Genomic DNA, 24,996 nt, shown 5'->3' with positions numbered 1-24,996 from the left:
TTAGAATCTTGCACTTTAAAAAGTTGGTTTGTTATAGCCCTTCTTCTGGGGTTAATTTTCCTCCTTTTTAGAGTGGGATCCAACCATACTCTTCCAACTACTTCCAATGGCAGGCTGAGGGGCCCTTATTGTGTGAAAAAGGAAAAAAAGTTATGGAGAACTTCCATTGCCTGCTGGCATGCATACTCATCAACAGCTGTGATTTTGGTTAGGCTTTTTGTTTTGTTAATAGGAGAAAAAGAAGAACCATGTATTATAAATATATATGTATATGTATTGAACGGAGACTGTTTGGGAACCACTGATGTCTCTTTCGCTCATGAACCATGTGACAAAATATTAAAATAAGCCATACACACGGTCATACCAGCAAGCCCAGACCTGAAAGCATCAGGTGTTCATCCCAGTTCACCAGTGGGATGAGATAGACTCAATCATGGGTGGGCTGGGAGGTATGTTGGCGAACCCAACAAAGTTGTGTGCAATTCTATACGTGAGTGTTAGTGCCCTGGATCTTCCTGCAGCATGCTTCTCCCAAACATTAAAATGTGGTACAGGGTCACTCCCCACCTAACTAGTTTTCTTTGTGGAAAAGTTCATACAAGAAAGTAGAGGGTTACAGTAATGGGTGAACCACAGTGTACTGGTGTGTCCCATGGCTGCTTGAACAGTCTCTATTCAGTATGCAAATAATGTGTGGCATGCTTCTAGCAATAAGGTACAGGGGTTATCTTAGAGTAGGAAAATAATAATATATGAAGCAGCCCACAGTGGACCTTCTGAATGAGAGGGAGAGATATCTCATCCCACCCCACCTCACCTATGTACCTGAAGACCAGTTGAGACACTCTGCAAAGCCATTGAGGGTTAGGAGGTCCTAACAAGCTACATGATGTGATTAGCAACCCCACACATGTGGGAATTAGCATGTTGGACGGTGCGGGGAACAGGGAGAGATTTCATTGGCACCAGTACTCAAAGCACCTGGTGTTTAATTTTGTTAAAATCATTATGTGATTGGTCATGATTAGCAATCACTGCATTAACATAGTATTCAATTGACATAATATATGCAGTTATACCCTTAGAAAGAGTGTCCAAATCAGTATGGGGTATTCAGGGGAGAGAAGCATGAACTTTAGGGGGCCTGTCCAGGATTGAAAGGTCTCCTTCATACACTAACAGCAGATTTACATTCAGTCTCGTCTCTGTTGCAGCTTGGTCTGTTTCAGGAGTTGTAAAATATGAGCATTTTCCTCTGAAAGAGCTGCATAACTTTTGATTAATTTTCACAGATACTGGGTATCCAATGAAACAGTTCTGCTAGCACAAGAACGTTTATGTGCTCAGTGGAACTTCTCCAGTCTCTCATCTCCTCATGTGTCACCTCCATGACCCCAAATTCTGTCCTGGAGGCTTTGGGGAACAGATTTAGTGGAAGTATGGGGTGGGGTGGGGTGGGGGGGAGAAAGAGTGGGAAAGTTCCATTGCACAGCAAAAAGCCCCTGTGCTAGCGGATCTGTTTTGTTTGATACCAACCATTATTTGTGAATACTAATCAAAAGTGAAGCAGCCATTTCAGAGGAAAATTCTAGTATTCTGTTTTGTTAGGTGCATGGGGAGGAGAGACGTACTGGAGAATGTGGGTGGTACCTATTTCCCTTCACTGCTTGATCAACAGAGATCATTGCAAAGTTGTTGCTCTGTAGGTTGAAGCCAACCACATTGCCACTGCAACCCTGCTTCTTGGAAAACTCTGGATTGAGACCACAGCACATTGCGGGGGTGGGGGTGGGGTGGGGTGGGGCCAACTGTACACATGGGTAATTCCCTGGCTTTGCTTCTGGATATTTTAAACAAAAAGCAGCCACAAAAAGCTGAAATTGGGAGTGGAGGTCAAATGGAGAGAAAAGGAGCTTCCCACTGGTCCTTCCCTTCCTGCCCCTGGTCCATTCAGAATGCCCCAGATGTTTTTAAGAATGATGTGCAGTGCCTGCATCATTTTCCGTAGAAATGGGGAAGCAGTGGTAGAAATAGTTTTGAACAGAAGAACAGGCGAAAAGGTTCAACAACCCCTCCCTTCTTCCCAGGTCACAGACATTTAAAGCATCCTTATACCACTTGAACAATCATGGCTTCTCCCAAAGAATCCTGGGAACTGTGGTTTGTTAATGGTGCAGAGAGTAGTTAGGAGACCTCACAAAGCTACAATTCCCTTTATCCTTAACAAACTACAATTCCCAGGATTCCTTGGAGGAAGCCATGTCTGTTAAAGTGGTATAATAGTGCTTTGAATGGATGATGTGGATGTGACCACTCTCTTAATTACGATTTCTAAGCCTGCTTTGCATTTAAATTAACATGTTGGGAGGAAGAATAAAAAACTACCGATCATATGTACATTCCCATCCCACTGTCTTACACCTTCACTGTCCCTTAAAGAGTAGATTTCTCCTCAACCACCCCACTTCCTCTCAATGTTAAAAAAAAATATCACATTGCACACAACTTTCTGGGTGCCAGATTTACCATGCAATCCAGTGCATCATTACTCAGAAGTAAATTCCATTATGTTCAGTGGGATTTACTCCTAGGGAAGTGTGTATAAGACTGCAGCCTTAATCAGGTAAAATTAAATGCTATTTAAAGAACCAAACAAACAAAAACAACAAAACACACATGACCATTTACAAAAGAGTACAAAATTTAACCGAAACAGGTTCCATCTGGTAGGAGTTATAAGCAAAACTCCACAGTATCTGGGCTTATTTCCCCCAGGCCCAAGAGTCGATGTTGTTTAAGGGACAGATCCATTTGTTATAAAGTTTCTCTAGAATTGCTGTAATTTTGTTTTTCAATAAACTAATGTTTCCAGCTGCTCCTGGTGTATTTTTCCCTCCTCCATTGATAGACAATGTTGCTGAAATACAGATGGCTCTGGAATGGCTAATTAAATGGGGATCACGTTTTCTGGGGGCAGATGCTTCTGTAGAGATCTATCATAATTTTGCACTAAATACCACACTTCTATACAGTTTAAACACCCTTTAGCTTCAGTTACATTCTAATATGCATCTGGCTTCACCATCAGGGAGTTGCCCCAGGTGGTAGATTTCAGGCAAGAAACTCAATGAATTGCTTTTAAAACTTTTTTTGGAAAAGTAAATCTTGTGTTAAATGTCTTTGCACTCAGTTCTGTAAACTGTAGTGATACTGGAGTTATAAAGCTGGGTTTGGGAGTGCCAAAGTGATGGGGAAGGAGTGTGCTTTGTCGTAGTAAAACCTATATGCATACATAAATACATCACAACAGCATTACCAGCATTACCAGTTTGGGGAGAATTGTATGGGGTGGGAAGTAAGGGCAGTTGAATCCCACCTCCCAATGTCTTGGTTTGGTCATGTGCTCACTCAGACAGGACCAAGTGTACTCACTAATCAACACTGAGATAAACTGTTTGATGTCTAATACATTCCTCTGCTTCTATTTATCATGTGTACAGAAACAGAGATAAAATTTGTAAAAATCCTCAACCCTGCATGTTAACATTTATTTAACTATGCGTTTGTTTTTCGTTTTCTGCCATGCAGGTGGCATTTCTATAAAACCAGTCTGCTAAAACCATTGAAAAAGCATAATAAAACATCAGTTAAATCAAACATTTTTGCCTTAACAGTGCAATCCTATGTACATCGACCCAGCAGTAAACCCCATTGAGCTCAATGGGATTTACTCCCAGGCGAGTGTGTATAGAATTGAGGCCTACAGGCAAAATATGCCCTGATTATAAGGCCCAATTATAAGTCTGAAATCAAGTGTATTATCTTAGCAGAAGTATATGTGTGCCAAATGCAGCTTTCTATCTGTTCTGCAAGTATCCTAACAGTTCCCACTGCATGCCCCATGAGCGAGCCTGTTGGTAAGGCTCAAGTATTTTTATATATGTAATATCTATCTACAATATATTGGTTGTTAGTATTATTCTAAGTATAGCCATATTTTATCAATCATAGGAGTGATGTCTATTTTAGCTCCTAGGTATCAGCCTTTTAAATTTTTATTTCCTTTGTGTAAATTTTTGGGCTGGTTTGGCCATCCTCAGCTGCAAGACCCTTTTCCTAATTCTGTTTATTAGGTAGATATAAATCTTGTTCCAAACCAGGAGTGGAAAACTTCAGGCCTGGGACAGAGGATGTGGCCCTCTAGGCTTCTCTACCTGGCCCTCAGAATTCTCCCCAGACACATCTCCACATGCTTCACACCCTCCTTGAGTATTTGTACCTGGCTGGAATGTGTCCTTGAGCTCCCGATAAGGTCTCTTGCTTGTCTGGATGGAGGAGAGAGAGCTGAAGGAGTAGAAACTAGCCTATTGTACAAAGGAAACGTTTCCATTCCTTGCTCTGCACAATTTTGCCTCTGGCATATGGCTAGCCTAGAAGGTTATTGTGCTCCTCCACAGCATCAAAAAGTCAACTATGTTCCCAGTGATTTATGTATATCCGACCTGTTTTACCAGACCAAAGGACAGTGTTTTAGCCACATAACAATATTGCAGCAGTAGGTTCAGGATAAGAACCATTATGAGATATTCACAGCTGAGCAGCGATTTGAAGCTGATTTTTTTCACATCCAAACCTAATACTTTATAGCACGATCCTGCTCAGAAGTGAGTCCTGTTTAATTCAATGGGGTTTACTCCTGGGTAACTAGGGTTAGGATTGCAGCTGCTCTACACCAGCTCTAGGAAAGATATTGTGTTCAAATTGAGACATACATACCAAAAACAAAACACCCCACCAAACACACATACACAGAGCTTTGCCTTTCATTGTGGGTGTCCCCCCCCCCGCTCCGCCCGCTTATAAAACATGCAGAAGAAGGGGTGGGGGGAAGGATGCTGAGCAAATGAAAGATTTGAAAATGAATTGACCACCAGCCTGGGGAAGCAATACTGCAGCAACCAGATTTAATCCTTGTGTGGAGCAACGACAGAGACGTGTTGAGAAGTACCGGTACATGTTATTTAACATTTATTTCAAACATTTTACAGAACTTGAAAGTTCCCTGTCAACCATCTGAAGAAGGAAAAAGGCCAGTATGTTGAAACATCAACCCCAGCTAATGCATGCTGCTGCCAGTCCTGTATTAAGCACTGTTAATATTTGAGATTATCTCCCCTGCTTCAAATATGACTGGTTGAGTTAATATCTATCTCCACACCTCATTCACATTCAAGATTATCTCCCTAAGCAAGCAATTTGCATATATCACCTCATTAGTATTCTTCAGCAGCTAATCTCAGCTCATGCTGTGCTGGGGATCACCCCCCTCCCTAGTAATTCATTAACATTCAAGCTTACTTTATTATAGCAGGGCTGTCAGATAGAAGGCCAAGGATTGATTAGGCCTCATGGGGTCTCCAGTGTAGCCTGCAGCATCCTTCCACATTCCACCCAATGCAATCACTTTCAAGGCCACAAGTGGATGCTCTTTCCGCTAGCTAAGCAAAGGGACTCTTGGCAATGGCTGCTATTGCATCCCAGGGCATCAACCCCTCTTGAATTGTATTCATGACTATTAAGTAGTGAAGTGAGCATAGCACTGAGTAACATTTGCTACAATCCGCAACCTAGTTCCTGCTTTCATTTATTTTTGTTCCTTTTTGTTCCAGTGCCCCACACCCAACACTACTTGCTTTTAAAACATTTCTAGTTCACACATACAAAGGTCTTCACAGGAATCACTCACAAGGAAGTAGGCCAGTGGCAAGGAACTTGTGTGCCTTCAGATGTTGGACTAAAGGTAAAAGTAAAAAGGTAAAGGACCCCTGGACAGTTAAGTCCAGTCAAAGGCGACTATGGGGTTGCGGCACTCATCTCGCTTTCAGGCTGAGGGGCCCATGTTTGTCCACAGAGAGTTTTCCGGATCATGTGGTCAGCATGACTAAACCACTACTGGCGCACGAAGGACCGTAATGAAACGCTATTTACCTTCCTGCCACAGCGGTACCTATTTATCTACTTGCACTGGTGTGCTTTTGAACTGCTAGGTTGGCAGGAGCTGGGACAAAGCAACGGGAGCTTACCCGTCATGGGGATTCGAACCACTAACTTTCTGATCAGCAAGCCCAAGAGGCTCAGTGGTTTAGACCACAGAGCCAACTGCCATCATCCCTGACTATTGGCCATGCTAGCTGATGAGAGTCAAGCGAAGGCTTGCCATATTTCCTGACATGTCCTTGGTTTTGGGTGTAAAAACGGCATCAGGAAATTTTTGCTGAAACAGCAAAATGTCAGGTGAAACCCGGATGTATGGCAATGTGATGGGAAAAGCAGTGGAAACAGCTCAAAAAGCTTAACATCACTTTGTGGGAGGGAGGTTTTCCTAAAATGGCTACAGCAACACCTGCAGGACCAATGTGATGCATCCCTGAAGCAAACTCCTACTATGTGCTTTTAAAATGCGTATGGTGCATGTGCCTCTCAAACTTGAGCCTTCAGCAGGACCATAGCATGGCAGAAAAGGGGTCTATCCCTTCTCCTCCTCCATGGACCCAATCTGCTGTTAGCCATGGAAAAGCAAAATTTGCTTGCTAAGAAATGTAACAACTCAGGTTTTCTTCTCTGTAACTCATAGCAGCTCCCAATGAGCAATGTGGCTGCAGCTTAGGGGAATGTGGCTGCACCTCTTCATCTTCCATGGGTGCCCAGAAAAGGGCTTCTGATGTAGACCCCAGGGTCCAAGTGTGTTTCTATGGGAAGAGGTGGCCCCCCCTGTGCTATTTTGGGAAGAAGGGCAAGCTATAAATTTAATAAGTAAATAAGGCTTTATAGATCAAAACCAGAACCTTGAATAGACTCTGGAAATCTGATAATGCTGTATTCTACTGGTAAAATGTGTCCTTATGCAGCGAAGGCAAAATGGTAGCTTTACATTTATGCACAAAAAACCATGCAATCATCATCTAAGGCCTTTTTTTCATGTGCCTCGTCCACAAGGGTCCGGAGGGTGGCAAAACAAGAACGGGCCTTTTCTGCAGTGGCTCCCTGTTTGTGGAATGCTGTCCCCAGGGAGGCTTGCCTGGCACCTTCATTATACACCTTTAAGCAGGGGAAAACGTTCCTCTTCAACCATGCCTTTGGTGGATTAACATCCTATATTTTTCTAAATGTGTTTGTGGGAGGTGGGGTTATTGTTCTGTTCTTGTTTTTATGTATTTTGTGTCAACCCATTCAACAAATAACAATTAAACACAAAACAGTGGAATAATTAAAGGGGGGGGGCAGATTCCAGCTCCTGAGGGGGAATTAAAGGATGCACAAGGGGTACACAATCCATAACATTCAGCAGTGTGGATGGGCACTAAGAAGACCCTTGTGGGAATCAGGTCAAAAGTGCACCTAGTCCATTCTGTTCTCATAGAGTCGCAACTATACACCTCTGGGAAGCCCACAAGCAGGATACTTAGTGTAAAAGCAACTATTCCCACTTGCAGGGGTGAAACTAGGTTTTATTTTACTCAGGTCAAAGACCCAGTTTGGCACACCCACCCATGTGCATTTGCATACACCTTCCTCTTTGGCAATCACTCAATAGCTGAGTAAGATTGTCTTAACAATGAGTCCATAAGTGACTGTGGAGGCCAATTTTGGATCCACACATCCTTCCACAGTGGGCACATAGGTTTCTGGACGAGTTGATCATGGTGAGGGTTTGCCAAGTGTGCCTTCCTCTTAGCACGTTTCTCCCATTCATCCTGCGTTTGAGCTTCAAAGCCCACGACACCTTTGGTAAAGGCTGTTCTCCATGTGGAGCACTTGCAGGCCAGTGTTTCCCAGTTGTTGGTGTTTATACTACATTTTAAAAGATTTGCTTTTGTCGACCACCAGCATTATGCTTTCCACTCAGGCTGGCAGCCTCTGTGGGGGCTTCATGGGGGGCAACAATGTTGCAGCTGCTGCACTGCCCACTTGTGTTATCTTCAGCAACTGATATGGCAACATGGCCATTTTAAGCCAAGGTAAACCTTTGTGCCGATTCTCTCTCTCAGTGTAGTCCTCTGTCTACTCAGATGTGAGCCCCATTACAATCAACGAGGCTTAACTCCCAAGTAAGTGAACAGAGGTTTGCAGCCTTAATCATGAACGCCTTCAGAGAGCAGTTGCAGTCTAAAGATGTTTCCAGTGAGAAGGAAGTTCCTTCACAGATGGTGCTAATGGCAGCTGTCAAGTGTGTATGTCCATGAACATTATTGAGGACAGGATGGTTGAGAACATCTCGAACTGGTCGCCCGAGCAGTCATTTCCCCTGTTAAGCCCCACCCGCTTCTTAATGTATCCCGTCATTATGCATAATTATTAGACGAAATATATTTAACTTGTTCAGCCCTAATTAGCTGCTTCCTGTCGTCAGTTGGGCGGGTTTACTTTTCTCATTTGGCCAATTAGGAACCTGCCCGCTTTGTTTGAATAAGGAAGAACCAGGGGCAGAGCTTTCCCCGCAGCCAGACACTTTTTCGTCGCCTATTGGCTACATCGCTACGTCAAGTTACTATTTCTCCGAGCCGCGTCTCTCGCGCACTCTCACATTCTATTGGCGAAACGGCGCGTCAGTCGAAGGATTTGAAATTCGCCCCCACCCAGTTTCTTCCCGCAACCGTTAGCAGATAAACAAACTATAGTCCCTTTAAACGCCGCTTTCAACAAACGTTCGTATTCAAATCCGTCCAATCAGGCACTATAGCGCCGCCTCTCCACTACGCCTCTCCTCATTGGCTGCCGGCCGTCGCGGACATTGGTTGTCAACGGCTCTCCGCGAGGAGAGCACCCGAGAAGGGAGGGGGGAGGAACGGACCCCCTCCGTTCTAACGGGCCTGATTGGGCGGTTGGGGTTCCAAAGGGGTGTGGCTGGCTTTGGCCGAGGGTTATAAAAACGTTTGCTGGGCACCGGCCACCCTCATTAAAGTGAGGGTGGCATAAGCGAGTTGGTAACAGCGTGGAGAAGGAGGAGGGTGGGGGGAACATCTGGTTTCCCCCCCGTAAATGCATGGGAAAGGTGGAACTTCTTAAACCCTAGTATCTAGCGTTTTTTCAATAGGGGTAGGGGGCTCCTGACCCAGGTTAGGAGTAGGCGCACGATATTTTAGGTGTAGACTAAGGTGCGTATGTGAGCCCTCTAAAGGTTGTGCTGTTCTACAATCCTCTGTGCAGACCCTACACAATGGTGAGTGGCTTTTGGCTCGTTTGCCCATGCCTAATTTGAAGTTTTCTCCTTGGTTCTGGGACCCACCAGAACTTGGTTGGGATTGGTGGCATGTGACTTTTCTGCACAATAACGATCAAAGGTTCAGGAGATGGGTAACATGGGGATCTGTTCACATTTGTGTGCCTGTAGGCAAAATCCAGGAGTATGGAGTGAAACTGTTTTCAGCTGGGTTCCAAGGTTATGGTTTTGTATTGGGGAAGGGATCTGAGAGTGGGGTTCTGTATAGGATTTGCTTGTAATAAGATACTTGGATTTAGCATTGGAGGTATCTCAGTGTTTGTGGCGCGAGTGGTGAGAAGCCTGTTGAAGTCCTGGTGTAGAGAAAGGGTGGAATTTCCTGATCTAGTGTCAGGTGTGGGTTAAGATCTAGTGCCAGGCTTAGGGGTGTCATGATAGAGGAGGAATCCTAATAGAGGAGCTACTGATGAAATATGAAGAGAAAGAGAAACATTCAGAAGGAGCTTCTCAGTTCCTAAAGGAACTCATTTTAAAATATAGTGAAAGAGGCCCATATTCTTTGGTGTGGAATGAGTACACTGGAAAGGCATTTAAAAATGGAGGTGCAAGTATAACAGATGTAGTGATGCCGGTTTCTCTGAGTATTTGTTTAAATTAAGCAGGGTGGGGAAGCTGTTATTGGACTCCTACTGCCACCATCTCTGACCATTGGCCATGTTGACTGGGCATGATGGAAGTTGGAATCCAACAACAGCTGGAGGGCTGCAGGTTCTCCATCCCTGGTATAAAACCCTAATGAAGTCGGACATTTTAAAAGTGTTTATGGGAGGAATAATTTTTGTATAGGAGGTGTGGGCAGTTACCCACACTGGAAGTCAAACTTGAAAAAAACTTAATTCCCCACTTGCCACAATATTTTCCATCCTTTGTTACAACTTTGCTCCTCCTGTTTCCTTTCTTGGATGTATGAGCTGTGGCATCCTTGATGCATGTTCCATATGAAAAACACACATTATTGAGAGTATCAAGGTCTTTAAAAAATCCTCAGATATTTATTTGGGACAATAGATTCCTTACAGGGTAAATAATGCATTTTGATAATAGCCACCTTTGCTTTTCTAGAATTTAAATACATTCCCTGTTTGGATCATATTTGTTGAGGCATATTTTATATTGTTTGATTTATAAGTGAAAGACAGAATGTATTTCTTTCCAGTGGCTTCCAAAATACCTTGTATTTTGTTTGATTTCCAGGTGCAGGGCTAAAGGCCTATTCCTTGCTGCAAACACAGAAAGTCATCACTTGTACAAAATAATACATAATAGAAAAGGTGGATTGTTCTTTTTACATATGGGGAAACATCTCAGACATTCTTTATTAAGGTTGGAATCCTGGGCATTGAACACCATGAGACTTGCTCCTGAATAAACATATAGGATTGTATTGGGAGGCATCTAGAGTTTGCTTTCTGAGTAGTTTTATTTTTTCGTAGTATGAGGATTTAGGAAGATACAGCAGTACTCTGAACAGTTTGTCTTCTCCTTCTCCCCCTTTCTCTCAAAGCAAAATCCTCCATTTTTGCAAACTCTTCTACTCAGTGGAGTTGTAAGAGTACTTCTTTAAGGTCTATAAAGTTGGTTAGCCTTTTAAAAACCTTTTGTCTTGATTTGTTCCAGTCTAGGCCTTTGGTTCCCTTGGGTATATTTTTCTATGTGCAGTGCTGCATACATGTTTTTAAATTTTCATCTTGTATTTGAGACCTGCGCAGTCCTTTGACCTCTTACATGCTTTCAGATGTGTTTAATTGTAAACTCTTTCTCATGGGACGAATCCTTGGCAAGCAGTGCTCTCTCCTCTTCCCCACCCCCACCCCCCAGCAGATGGTTTATACACAGGCAGCAGTTTTGTGTGCAGGGAAGGACTGAGCTTCCATGATAACTTTATTTTTTTGTAATCTATCAAAAACCATTGGTCGTTTCTCAGCACATAGTGTATGTGTGTGTCAGTGGAGGTTAAGCACTTTGTAACTTAAGCAGAAGTGACGACTTTTATGGAAGAAATGAAAATGTTCCATGTAGAAAGCCAATACATAGTGGTGTGTAATATTTTTCTCCTTGTTAGTGTGTTCTTTATCTGTATGCTCTTGAGTGTTGGTACTTTATTTTACAGTTACTCCAAAGAGATGCTAGGATGCCTCTTCTGATGTCTTCCTTTATAGCCAAGGGTGATACATTTTTGCCATTTGACATCCTTACTATTGGTTTACTCTTGAAATGCCCTTTGGGGGCAGCATTCCCACTGTTGGTGACTTTGTGTTTTAAGTTCCATTAGAATGAGCCTGGCATGGAATCTGATTTTTGTTAGCTTTGGAGGATCCCAAGGAAAAAACATCCAGCAACGTGGGACACATTGCTTTGATCCAGATGGGATCAGAAATGGTATTGTGGAGTGTTCTGTTTAAATGTGGCCTTCTCTGTATTTCTGGTAGAGGAGGCTGTGGATGTAGTTAACTAATTAGACTAGCCATTCACAACTTTAGGTCCCCAGGTGTTGTTGGACTAAAATCATCCCTGGCCACTGGTCCTGCTAGCTAGTCCAACATAATCTGAGGATGCAAGATTGATAGAGAGTCTGAGTTAGACTGTGACCCAAATTGTTTATTTTTCAGTTTGGGGCTACATGCTTTTGTGTCTATGTACGCTACAGTAGTAAAACTTAGTTTCTATTGGAGTCAGAGAGAGAGAGAGATGGGAAAGAACTCCCCAGGAAGAGTTGGTGCATGTTGGAAGCTAGGTCAGCTTGCTCCTTTTAAAATGGCAAGTGGGCAACCCCTTTAGCACTCTGGAAGATGTATGTGGGCACCTTTAGGGTGTGTGCAGAATTGGTCTGAGAAGCAGAGGCTGCAAATAGCCACCCTATGATGTTGAACTGAGGTGGAGTGTTTGTAGAAATGACAGCCAAGTAACAAAAATTGTACACCCACAAATACACACTGTGTCTGAGGGAAAAGTTAAGGCATTCCTTGCCTAAAGACTGCGTAACCTAAGTACAAAAGGTTTTCTTCCTTCGCAATTGTCCTGCTTTTGTGTGTCAATATTTGCTGGCAATGCAGGCCACTTAATTCCTTCTGAAGGTACAAATGAGGATCTACAGTTGACAGGTGTCAAAATATAAATAAATAGCAATTGGGGGGGGCTGTTTAGATGAGGTGTTCTCAGGATTAGGGGGGGGGGTGAAAGGTGAGAGCAGACTTGCCTTCTCCTGTATGTTTTCTTTCTCTCTATTTCACTCACTCACTCATTCACTATCACACACACACACACACTGAAAAAGTGACTAACAGACCAAGAGATCCTGTGTTTGTTTGAATGGGGAATCTCCTCTGCTTTGCCAGATTTAATCTCTGCTTTGAACAATCATGGAATCCCTTGCCTTTGTCCATTGGCTTAGTAAGTGAGGAGAGTGAATTGGGAAACTGTAGGCCTGAGGCTTGCTCCCCATCTCTTTCTGGCTACCTCATTTGAGTTGGGGGGTCACACACCATCTGAACAGCCCCAAATAAAACTGTCATTCAGGTATCTGCTTAATTTGTGTGTTTCTCTGCTTGCTTTCACCCCGTTTCTCACCTGAAATTAAAAACATACAAACCCGTGTGTGCAAAAGAGGGTTAGAAAAAGCCCAGCCACTCCAGATTTGTTGTGTTTGAAAGCAGTGCTGCAATATTGGCAGCAGACTTTTGAGAAGTCAGATTCAACTTTTGCTGTGAAAGCTACCTTGCTAGTGTATTTTCTCAATCCATTATTACATTTTACTCTTGCCTCTTCTCCAAAGGGTTCAAGGGCTGTGCCCATGATTCTTGTATTTCACTCTCCCCTGTTTTACCCTCACAATTAAACTGTGAAGCACAGTAGGTTGTTCTGAGAGTGTGTGATCGGCCCAAGGTCACGCAGTGGGCTTTGTGACTGAACTTGCCTCTCTGATCCTAATACAGCCCTCCCTGTCCTCACCACACTCACCCACATTGGCTTTTCTCAAGTAGCAGCATTTGCCTTGGGGGTGGAAGGGTTTTATGTAGGATTTGACACTGTCCCCACCAATTAGTACTTTTGAATGCTGGGATTCTTGAGCCAACGTGACTTTGGCTCTTTGTAACACATCTAGCCTTGTTGTTTTGACAGTTATGAGAGTTTGTGCTCCACCAAAGGACTGCGAGCTCAGGGCTGCAAAGTAGCTGCTTCCCATCCCTTCTTTCCTCATCCCTGGAAGTTCCACTCAGGCAGTTTTGAGGAGGAATTGTGCCTGTGCTTTCAAGAATTGCCGCTATGAGGGATGTAATATTGCTTTAAAATACTTACCATTGGGCTTCTGATCCCTTTGGAAGCAATTGATAAATGAAACAAGATAAATCAATTTGCGCAAACAAGCTGTTCCTTTTTCTTTTACTCTGTCTAATTTGATGCGCCTTTGCTATTTGGGATGGGTGTGTCTTCATGTCACTCTTCCCATATGTGTTTATTTCTGCCTTGCAGTATACAGTGTAGTTGCCCATGAGCTTATGCGCACATAGATAGATAGATAGATAGATAGTGTTAATTTTCATTTTAAAAAGGGTTCTTCCAGTTTATAAAGCATCCCTGGTTCTTGCTTGCCATGTGCAGGCAGGTGAGTGGCTGTTCAAAAGTACATTTTAATTTGTGCTGTTTTGCCTTGGATCTCTCTCCCTGAGTCTGTGTGTTGGTGTGTCTTTTCAGGCTAGAGGTACATGGTTTTTTAGTGGAGAGAAATTAGACTGTCTTTGGGTTTTGCAGTCGGGGGCTCATCAACAAAAAATTACTTTAAAAATAAGACATGCATAATTCTTGGTGAGTGAGAATTAATCAGAAGAAAGTGCATTTTGAAATGGATCCTATGTTTTGTCATCCTCCTGCTGCATGAAATGGCTTTCGGGGAGCCTACTTGTGAGTAAACATAGGAAGCAGACTGCGTTGCTGCTTGAATTGGCAGGTTCATGTGGGTTATGGGGAGATTACTTAGGAGTAAGCATTTCAAGTGGCATGCTGGCAGAAGACAGTGTTCCAGTGACATGTCTTGGAAAGCAAGTAGCTATTTAATGATTCACTGACTTTGCTGGGAGAAGACTAGGAAGTGGAGGCTTATTTTGGATGGTGGTGTTTCTCCACAGGTGTGTGTGTTCCAAGGCATTGGGACATTGTTTGACCCAAGTAAGCACCTTTTACATGCACCATGCTTTCCTTCCCATTCCCTCCCCCAAGTAAATCTGAGTATTACTAGTGCCTAGAGCTGGCCTTCCTGTTCTGTGTTGCTGTTGGCTCTTGGGTAGATCTGTTGGTCACCCTCTATGCAACTTTTCAGGCATTCTGCAGCACATTGTCACTCCCAATATTGGTCAGCCCTTCCCCCTTCAAGAGTAGCGGGTGGCAGATCCATGCAGGGACTGTATTTCAGCTAAGAACCATATTCTTCTTTGCTTTTCCCTCTCCCACCTTTTCTGTCCTGCAGAATTCCAATGTAGAAAATTTGCCTCCCCACGTGATTCGGCTGGTCTACAGGGAAGTCTCCACTCTGACCTCAGACCCACCCGAAGGCATCAAAGTATTCCCTAATGAGGAGGACATCACAGATGTGCAAGTTACCATTGAAGGACCTGGTAAGAAGGGGCACGTGGGGTTTGCTTTCCGAGACTCCTTTTTTAAAAAAAGCATGTGGTTAGGAGGCAGAGGGCAGTACCTGCATCAAGTACAGCAGAGCTCTAGCTTATGGGTTGTTGTGAAAAGGGCAACAGTGCCAGGTGGCATTGTCCAAGCAAGAATGGAAAGGTGACTCTTTTAAGGGGTTGTGGGGCTCTTCTCCACAGGCAGCCTAAATTTAGCTTCCCATCAATATTCCTATGTTGTCCAGGAGAGCTTGTTCCCGTCACCTGCTTCCAGGATGGGGAAAGGAGCTCTCTTCCGCACCTCCTGTGAGGGAATCCAGATACCTTTGTGCTGCTTATAGCATGCAGGTATTTCCAGTGGTACCTCTGGTCGCGAACGGGATCTGTTCTGGAGCCCAGTTCACAACATGAGCAAGATGCAACCCGCGTGTGCGCGGGTCACAATTTGCCGCTTCTGTGCATGCGCGTGACACCATTTTGAGCATCTGCGCACCCTTTCCGGTACTTCCGGGTTGCCGCAGGACGCAACCTGAAAAGATTTAACCTGAAGCAAATGTAACAAGAGGTATGACTGTATAATATATATGTATATATAATACATATATATATATTTATATATTCTAACCTTGTGGTTAGAAATAAGACAGTTGTGTGGGGTCTTGTAGGCGGAGGGAAGCTCTGGAACCAAGCTGCAGCCTTGAGCCGTGGCTCAGTGCAGACATAACACTGAAGTAGAATACAGGAGGTCAGGACTATTGGGGTGTATCCAGTTAAATTATACTCTGAGTAGATGTGTTGAAATTAACGGGCCTGTGTTGATTATGCCCATTGATATAAATGGGTCTAGGGCTAACATTGGAGACAGCCCATTGGGCCAGTATTCTGTCTTTTAGCAGAAGAGAAGTTTTAATTCTCTAGGAATACCAAGTTCTCAGTTTCCACAACGCGACCATATACTTTCAGACTTCTAGCAATAAAACCAAATTAACCCTTTTCCCACCCCTGGTTCTAAGAAATGTACAGGAGGGTCCATATCTACCAAAGTTGAGGTCCACTGGTTTCAACTGGTGAATGAATCCTGGAGCCCCAAACTGGAAATTAAAAGGGAAAAGAAAAATCTAGCCCCTATGAAGCTTGTGCTGAGAGGAGTAAAAATATCTGCCTTGCAAGTAGACAACCTTGCCCCAGAAAAGGGCTTGGGGTGAAGGCTAAAAGAAAAAAGGGGGGGGGACCAGACTTATTAGTTAGCTCCTTAAAAAAAGAAGTCAGCAAGCCTTCAGTATTCAGGAGAGTTGCTGGAGAAAAAGCAAAACTGGGCTAAATAATTCTAAAAAGGAAGCAAAATTAGGGTACAAAAATTAGGGTACACTCTAGTTTGTCTCCTTCAGTTAGACACATATGAATAATATACTCATTAAAAATTAGCCTTTCATTAATTTATAATGACAACCCCAAAATTCTGGATTGTTTCTTCTCTTTTTCCTCCTTGTACACTAAGAATCCTTCCTTATTTCAGTTGGGTTGTAAATATTGTTGAGACCAAGAGGAACCTTGAGACTTTTTTGTATCAGATTTACAATCTCTGTCTATGATTTCTCAGCCTCATTGCCCAAAGTAGAATCTTTTATCTCTAAACGTGGTGTTTCAGAGAGAGAAGAGTTCTCTAATGTAACAGAGGTATGGTGGGCTTTATCTAACATTTGGGACATTCTCTCTTAACTGAAGAGAAGATTCAGTTTTATTGAAATACCAAGTTCTCAGTTTCCACAGCAAGACCATATAATGTCTGTCTTCTAGCAATAAAACCACACCAGAAATAAAATGGGAAAACAGAAACATTTTGCGTTTTAATATAACACACTCATAATTTCATCTGGGCCTATATAAACTTTAACTTTTAACTATTAATTTTTAAAATGCCATCTTTTTTTGTCTTGTGACCAACCAGTATTAAGTTCTGGGACTTCAGATACAATACATGAAAAGAAGAACAGAGGTTTTCTCTGAATTTAAGCAGGGCTGAATCAGGAATAAAAGTACATATTCAACGGTAATAGAAGAAAGTTCTGCTAATCCAGAGACGTGAGGATGATGATAGTATCAACCATTGTTGCCTCAGAACACTGTCCAAGAAAATAATAATTTAGGAGTCAAATTACTTTCCCCTCCTTTTCAGTGAAAATTCCACAGTTTTTGACAAGGCATATCATTTGTTGGGGGGGTGTTATAATGCTGTGGTCTAAACCACTGAGCTTGCTGATCATAAGGTTGGCAGTTTGAATCCGCCTGATGTAGTGAGCTCCCGTTGCTCTGTCCCAGCTCCTGCCAACCTAGCAGTTCGAAAGCACACCAGTACAAGTAGATAAATAGGTACCACTGCAGTGGGAAGGTAAATGCATTTCCATGCGCTCTGGCACTCATCACAGTCCTCCGTGCACCAGTAGCGGTTTAGTCATGCTGGTCACATGACCTGGAACGCTGTCTGTAGACAGACACTGGTTCCCTTGGCCTGAAAGCAGAGATGAGTGCCACACCACGTAATCTCCTTTGACTAAACTTAATTGTCCATGGGTCCCTTACCTATAATGTGCTTGAGAGGGGGGAGTTATTGGATTGTTCTTGTTTTTATTTTGATTATGTATTCTGTGTTTTTATATCATGATTTTATCTTGTGAACCACCCTGAGACCTGCAGGAATAGGGCAGTATACAAATTTTTACAAAATAATTTGTTCCCAATGTGGTACAGAGCACCAACCACATCATAAACAACACTCAGGTACCAATAGCTTGGCCAGCATCTTTTTTAGCTCCCAATGTCTTGTGGATCATCATGGCTGCTGTAGAAGATGGAATCTAGAGGAGGCCATATTGGCGTTCTCAAAAAGTGGAGACGTGGTCATATGGGAAAAGGGAGCACTCCTTGGGATCAGGCCGCCAACAAAGCAAAATAGTTAGCTGGACATCAGAGATAACTGAGCTGTGGTTTAAACCATGTGTGGGGTACAATGAGTGGGAGATGCCATCCTGCAGTATTGCTGAGACAACCCTTCTCCTGTTCCTGCTGCAGAGGGTACCCCATATTCCGGTGGCCTCTTCCGCATGAAGCTCATCCTCGGCAAAGACTTTCCAGCCAGCCCACCCAAAGGCTACTTCCTGACCAAAATATTCCACCCCAACGTGGGGGCCAATGGCGAGATCTGCGTCAACGTCCTCAAGAAGGACTGGAAAGCGGAACTGGGCATCCGACATGTCCTGCTGGTGAGTGTGGTTTTTACTGGGTTACATCCCAAAATGGTATGTTTGGGTCCTGAATTGGGGTGTAACCAAAAATTGTTAATATTGTTAATTCACCTGGTCAGTCTTATCGTCCAGTACTTTCTATACTGCTTGGTATTGGTGTGACAGGGTTTCAAGTAGGGAGATACATTTCTTTTGCCTGGAGCCTAAGATCCTTTCAGTAGGCAATACCAGGGATTGAACTGCATGCAAAACACGTGTCTCACCTCTGAGCCATGGTCCCTCTCTTTGCTTGGTCCTGGGCTTATCTAGGCCAGTGGGGAGAATGGTTCAACCTAAAGCAAAACCTACCATGAAGTGTCCTGCAAATGTCCCATTCAAGTGACAGAGAAAAATGGCTTGGCCAAAGCTGTCCAGTGATGCGTCATGGCAGAGCATTGAACCAGGAACTGTTTAACTCTTGGCATCAGTGCATTAAACCAGACCTCTGGACTTTGTTTTCATGCTAAAAATTTTAATTAAGTTTTTAACAAACTTCAATGCAGTTTACAAACTTGGTGCTGGAGCAAACTGAGACCTCCCTCTCTCTGTTAATAGTCAGGATGTGTCTTTCAGTGCCGCTTCTTCATTTCCTTTCATGTTTGGTGTCATGTGGCTCCTGTGTTCCAGCACAGGGTATCTAATTCAGGTGGCGGCAACCTGTTGTTACTTGGAGGGATTGGTTCATAAGGGTATGATCTCCACTGAGAAGATGTTCAACCTGATTCTTGGCACGCTGCCCAGCCAGCCTGCCCTCTTTTAACTAGTTATTTAAAAGATTTCCAACAGTACCTTTCCACTGATGCTTCCAAGGTAGTTCACACAGCAACACTATTATTATTATTATTATTATTATTATTATTATTATTATTATTACATCCAAATCACATCCAAATTTAATTTAATTTCAAAAGAAACATTAACTAAAAGCAAAAGTAAAAGCAGCAATAAACAAAGAAATGGCAATAATAATAATAATAATAATAATAATAACAACAACAACAACAACAACAACAACAACAACAACAACAACAACAACAACAACATTTATACCCCACCCATCTGGCTGGGTTTCTCCAGCCACTCTGGGTGGCTCCCAATCGAATATTAAAAACACAATACAGCATTCAACATTAAATAATAATAATAATAATAATAATAATAATAATAATAATAAATTGTTTGTAATATTATAATATAATATTTATAATATTATCTCTTAGGAGAAGAAGAAAAACTTCCCTTGGTGCTGATTGGATAATAAAGTTGGCATCAGCCACGCTGTCCCTGGGGAGAGCAGTCATTGGCTAGGGCTTGCCCTCTGCCTGTGTGCTGAAGACTGGCTTCCTGCATGCCACAAACCAGCATTCCGGAACCAAAGCCTCATTTTCCAAGTTGGCAGTGAGAACAGGGGATTGTGGTGCCTGGCTTTGTTTAAAAGAGGTATAGATAATTTGATGTATAGAACACCCCAGGCAATTTACAATAAAAGCACAGAACAAAAAGCAGCCTAAACAGACACCAATTGTCCCTTCCCACCCTTCTGAAACCTTCCTCCATAAGTGCCGCAGAGCACTAAAGGGCTCAGTGCCATTTTTCCTTTTCACCTTTCCTAAAATCTCTCTGTATGGCAGGGATGAGGAGCATGTGGCCCTCCAGGTTTGTGTCATTGCACCCATCATCCCTGACCAGGTGGTCTGTGCTGGCTGGGGCTGTACAGTAGCAGAGTTTTCTAAACCAAGTGCCATGCATCCCTCCCACCCTAATATCTCTAATATCTCTATTTCAAGCAGGCCAATTTCCACCCTCCTCCTGAAAAAAAAAAGGTACCTGGGTTAATGTTATTTTAAAAAATAACCCAAAGTATAAACTGAATATATTAAAAACACAAAACAATACGATAGTGCGGTTTAAAAAAAAAGCACTAAAGCTGAGGATTCAGTTTTACACGATGAAGCCATGCAAAATAAATGATGAGAAAAATTCTTTTATATAGTGCCACCGGACCCTGTATTTCATTATAATAAATGTATCCAAATATTTACAGTAGCCTGTTAACATAGGGTTTCCTATAGCTTTTGTTTTAACTCTTGTTTTAGAGGGCTGGATGGTGATTATTCTTGATTAATAGGCAACTTGACTTTTGTGTACCTGGAGAAGTTTGTGTTCAGAAACCACCAGGTCATTTTTAGATTGTCCCCATTTTGTACCTAACCAAGGGTCCACCCAAGCATTCAAGGAAATGATGTGATAATTGGTGGGCTGAAAGAGAGTGAGGCAGGAAGAAGAGAGAATGTGCAGCACAAGCATTTTAAAACAGAGCAATAAGCATTAATTGGTAGATTAATTGACAAAAACTTTAGTTGATTAGTGAGCATGTGTTAATCGGTCAGTACTGATTGCTAGTTTTGATGCTGTGCTGGTTTGCCCCTGTCATTGGGAATATGACCATTTTCTTATGGGTTCTTCCCATGCAAGTGGATAGGTCTAAGCAACTCTTAATATTTTGGCAGTATGCTGAAGTATTTAAATTTAAGGAATCAGTTAAAAGGGAGGTGATGAGTAAGTTAAAAACACCTTAGTCAGCGGCCATAAAAACTTGCTCCTTTCTAAGTTTCCTACCACCTTTCCAATCTTTAAGTTAGGTAACTTTTGAAGCAACAGAGATAGGGCTCTGTGGGAGCTAGGGATAGATGATGCCACAGTATTTTGGTGCTCCTGGGGCCCCAGAATATTAGCTGCTTTTTCCTGGATTTGAATTGCAGCTCTCCATCATGGTGACTAAGGAAAAAAACATACTGCAATGCAGGACAGTTCCTGTTGTCTGTTCCACCTCAGAATGTATGAGAGAAGAATCTTGCTTTGAAATCATCCACTTATAATATCCCTGCTAGTAAAACACTTGCAGCTCAGGAAGTTTGCTTGCTGCTTCCTTAGCCTTTTCTCTAACTCATTCACTTCCCACAAGCTTTGAGCTTTTGACAGGCACTTTCAAACCAGCAACACTCCTTTTTCACAAGCACATATCTGTACCGAGGTGATAATAGAGTACCTTGTTCCTGGCTCCACTTTTTAATCTGAATCTGGTGTCGGGCTGAGAGTGAGAAACTTCCGCAGGCAGAACTCAAGTCTGCTTCAGAGTTACGCCCTGTCTCTAGAACTGAATGATTTCCAAAGGGCAACTTGCAACACATGGGCAGCTTGATGCCCTCCAGAAATTTTTGTCTACAATTTCCATCAGCCCCAACTACTGGCCATGTCAGCTGGTGCGGCCAAAGGGAGCTGCAGTACAAAACATCAGGAGAGCACCACATTGGGGAAGGCAGCCAGTGTGGTATAATGCTTAGAGTGCTGGACTATGACCTGGGAGACTGGGGTTCAAGTCCCCACTCAGCCATGAAGCTCTTAGCCTAACCTACCTCACAAGGTTGTTGTGAGAATGAAATGGGGAGGAGAACCTTGTACACGACATTGACCTTCTTGGAAGACAAAGGTTGTATATATAAATGGAATAAATAAATAAATAGAAATAAATTCAGGCAATATGTAAAAGGGTGCCTAGCAGCTTGTGACCCACTGACTGCTGACAGGGGTCAGTGCATCTTTCTCCTCACTTTAGCAGTCCAAAGACAACTGGTTCATGAAGCAGATTTATTGCTGGGGCAGAGGGAAGCAGCAGCCAAGCAGTGGCTGAGACCATGCTGGTCTTCCTCCTGTCCTGCTGCTGCTCCTGGGAGGGAGTGGGCACAACTTCCTGAGACGCCCTTGTTTGGCTGGCCAATGGCAGAGCTTGCTGGATTCTTTCCCTCAAATAATAATAATAATAATAATAATAATAATAATAATAATAATAAAATAAATAAATAAATAAATAATTTATTACTTAAACCCTGCCCATCTGGCCGGGCCTCCCCAGCCACTCTGGGTGGCTTCTAACAGGATATAAAAAGCACAATAAAAGATCAATAATAAAAAACTTCCCTAAACAGGGCTGCCTTCAGATGTCTTCTAAAAGTCAGATAGCTGTTTATTTCCTTGACAACTGGTGGGAGGGTGTTCCACAGGGTGGGCACCACTGCCAAGAAGGCTCTCTGCCTGACACTCTGATAATGTCTCGCCTTCCCCTGGTTCTGACTGCCCTCGCTCCTTGTTCCCCTCGTAGACCATCAAGTGTTTGCTGATCCATCCCAATCCAGAATCGGCCCTGAACGAGGAAGCAGGGCGCCTCCTGCTGGAGAACTATGAGGAATATGCCTCCCGGGCCCGCCTCCTGACGGAGATCCATGCCCAGCCTTCGTCCGGCCTGCGCACCAAGGACCCTGCCGAGCCTTGCTCTTCTTCGGCCGGTGCCTCTGGGGAAGGCCCCATGGCTAAGAAACATGCAGGCGACAGGGACAAGAAACTGGCCTCCAAGAAGAAGACCGACAAGAAGCGAGCTCTCCGGCGGCTTTAGGGGCCAGCGGGGACGGGGTGGGGTCTGGCACACAGGGTGGGTGGGTGTGGTGGGCGTTGGGGTTCCACAAGTACATTCTCCATTTCTCCTCTCTCTTCCTCTCCCACCTTCACGTTGAGGCTACAGTCCAAGTCTGTCTCGCCCTTGTCAGATTTTTCTTCTTTTCCGTCTTTAAGTTATTTAAATTATAAAAGCAGAAAAATCTATTAAATGCCTTTTTTTTCTTAAGAAGGCTCTTAATGTTTGGTTGTGCCATCTAAAACCAGCGGCCCACGTTGAGAATGCTCTGCCCTTACCGTTAAAAAGGATGTTAATAGAAGCGCAGAGGAGCATCGAAATAAGAGGATCGGAAATGGGGAGCATCTTCCTTTTTGACAGAGGGCTTTAAAAAGAGGTTGCTGCTTTACGGTTGGGGGGGGGAGATATCAAAGAAGAGACTTTATAGAGGTGGATAAGATTGTGAACCGTGAGGAGCAGGTAAAGGGAAAGAGGATTCTTTACTGTTGGACTTCAGGATTGCTTTGTTGAAATTGTTTGATGAAGGATAACGAGAATGTTTCTCTGCACAACACATAATTAAGGAATTCATTGCTCCGAGTTGTGGTTTTGACCACTAACTTAGTTGTTTGTTTGTTTTCAAAAGGAAGCTAGGCAAATCTAAGCAAAGAAGGGCCCTTTCCATGCAAGCTAAATGTGACCTCGGTTTAGAGGCAGTATGTTGGGGTAGCCATGGGCTTTCCTGGAAACATCTGGTTAGCTGCTTTTCAGGCCTTTGGCCTGATCCAGCAAGGGAGTTCTTAAGGCAAGTCAGCCGAGCAGAGTGATCTCCCTCTGTGTCCAAATGAATTCGCTCATTCAGAATACTGGCCTCTGCATCCCTTACCACCACGACCGCTTAAATTGTCCTATGGCACCAGTGTTAAGCTACCTTGATGTGGGAAGAGGTGATGAATGCTGGGATTTGTTATGACACGAGGGGCATCCGAACTGTTTCACACATTAGCTGGCAAGTACTTAAGTGATTTAATGGAATGTGTGAATTTCTTCTCCCTCCATCAGTGTCCCAGTTGTATGCATTTGTATCATAAAAATGCAGGGGCAGCTTGGGACAATACTAGTACGGTTGTCTTTACCCAGTTCTGTAGTTTACACACACAGACCCCTCAGCAGTACACAACATGCCAGCAGCATAAGGTAGCCCACATGGTTTTTTAAGGGCCTTGTGGTGCACCCTCTGGCTGGCACAGTAGTAGGCAGTCAAGGGGCTGTTTGGTTTGACAGGTCTCCACAGTTCCTTGTATGCTAATGTGCACACACATTTCTCATGGGCTATACCGCATGGTGTGTGCTTCTTTGTGCACACAGAACTTTAACAACTGTCTTCCCTCCCACAATTGCCACCACAGGGCTAGGGGGAAAACAGATCTGGCTTTTTAGAAGTGTTTTTCTTCCTCCGTAGTTTTTCCTCTGTAGCTTATATTTACTATTTTATTAAATAATTTTTAATAATGTTTATTTGAAATATTTTCGTGTAAAAACATTTTGAGGTTCACCTGGAAAGCAGTATATAAATATTTTAAATATTTTTTTAATATACCACTTTTCTAAAAGACGTGGTGCAGAGTGGTGTACAAAATTAAAAACAGAAAAGCAATAAAGTTACAATTCAGTTGCAGTTCAACAATCTAAAACTATCGACAAACACCTGTTGCCAAGTAGGGGCTATGAAACGTCTTAAAACTGCACTAAAAGCATTTGTTAAGTCTTCAAGAGAAGGACAAGAAGAAGAAAGCCTGACACCACCAACGGGAAGGCCCTGTTTCTGGCACTTGTCCTTTCAACTTCATGTGTTGGTGGGACAGCAGACAGGGTTCTTGAACCTGATCTTAATTGTGATGCAAGTTTATATAGGCATAGATAGTCCTTAAGGCAACTTGGAATGTTTCCTGTTTCAAACAGGAATGTTTCAGTGTGAGTCGTCCTTTTGGACTTGGGTTTAAACTTTGTTTAGTTGGGAAAAGTCAAGGCGGTTCAGATTTGCACTTGGTGAACTCTCTAAATGATTTGTCACCAAATGCAGCTCACAGATAAGTCATTCTGCCATTTCAAACTGGGTTCATCTACTAACCTGCATAAACGTTAGCTGAGCACATAAAGCTATATGGCAAATTAATCTGATGAACTCTTGGGTAAGCTTGATTTGGAGGTATGAATATAAAAAGTTCCTGAAATGAGGCTGAAAACCAGTCTTATAATGCAACACTGAAAGCTGAACAACTGAAATGGTCACTGGCTGGAGCACCTCTCCTATGCGGAAAAGCAATATTGGGAGCTTTTCAGTTTAGTGTAAGGAGCATTTATTTTTGG

General features: G+C 43.1%; 1 protein-coding gene across 1 annotated transcript; it reads left to right on the top strand.

Moving 5' to 3' along the window:
• Nucleotides 1-8,792: 8,792 nt before the first annotated feature.
• On the top strand, nucleotides 8,793-22,860 carry UBE2S (ubiquitin conjugating enzyme E2 S). The gene is made up of 4 exons (XM_081836941.1): nucleotides 8,793-9,223; nucleotides 14,745-14,892; nucleotides 17,968-18,158; nucleotides 22,339-22,860. Exons 1-4 carry the CDS (start codon nucleotides 9,221-9,223, stop codon nucleotides 22,627-22,629), a joined length of 633 nt encoding a protein of 210 aa, XP_081693067.1. The 5' UTR covers nucleotides 8,793-9,220; the 3' UTR covers nucleotides 22,630-22,860.
• Nucleotides 22,861-24,996: the final 2,136 nt, after the last annotated feature.

This window comes from Podarcis erhardii (assembly GCF_964252035.2).
Source record: "Podarcis erhardii genome assembly, chromosome: 13".
In the NCBI taxonomy this organism is placed as follows: Eukaryota; Metazoa; Chordata; class Lepidosauria; order Squamata; family Lacertidae; genus Podarcis; species Podarcis erhardii.
The sequence above is the reverse complement of the archived record's forward strand: the minus strand, read 5'-3'. Positions and strand labels throughout refer to the sequence as shown.

Excerpts from the sequence above, each read along its gene's own strand:
- UBE2S (XM_081836941.1), top strand. Across the intron at positions 14,893-17,967 it reads AGTTACCATTGAAGGACCTG|AGGGTACCCCATATTCCGGT; the intron begins GTAAGAAGGGGC and ends TTCCTGCTGCAG. Across the intron at positions 18,159-22,338 it reads GCATCCGACATGTCCTGCTG|ACCATCAAGTGTTTGCTGAT; the intron begins GTGAGTGTGGTT and ends TTCCCCTCGTAG.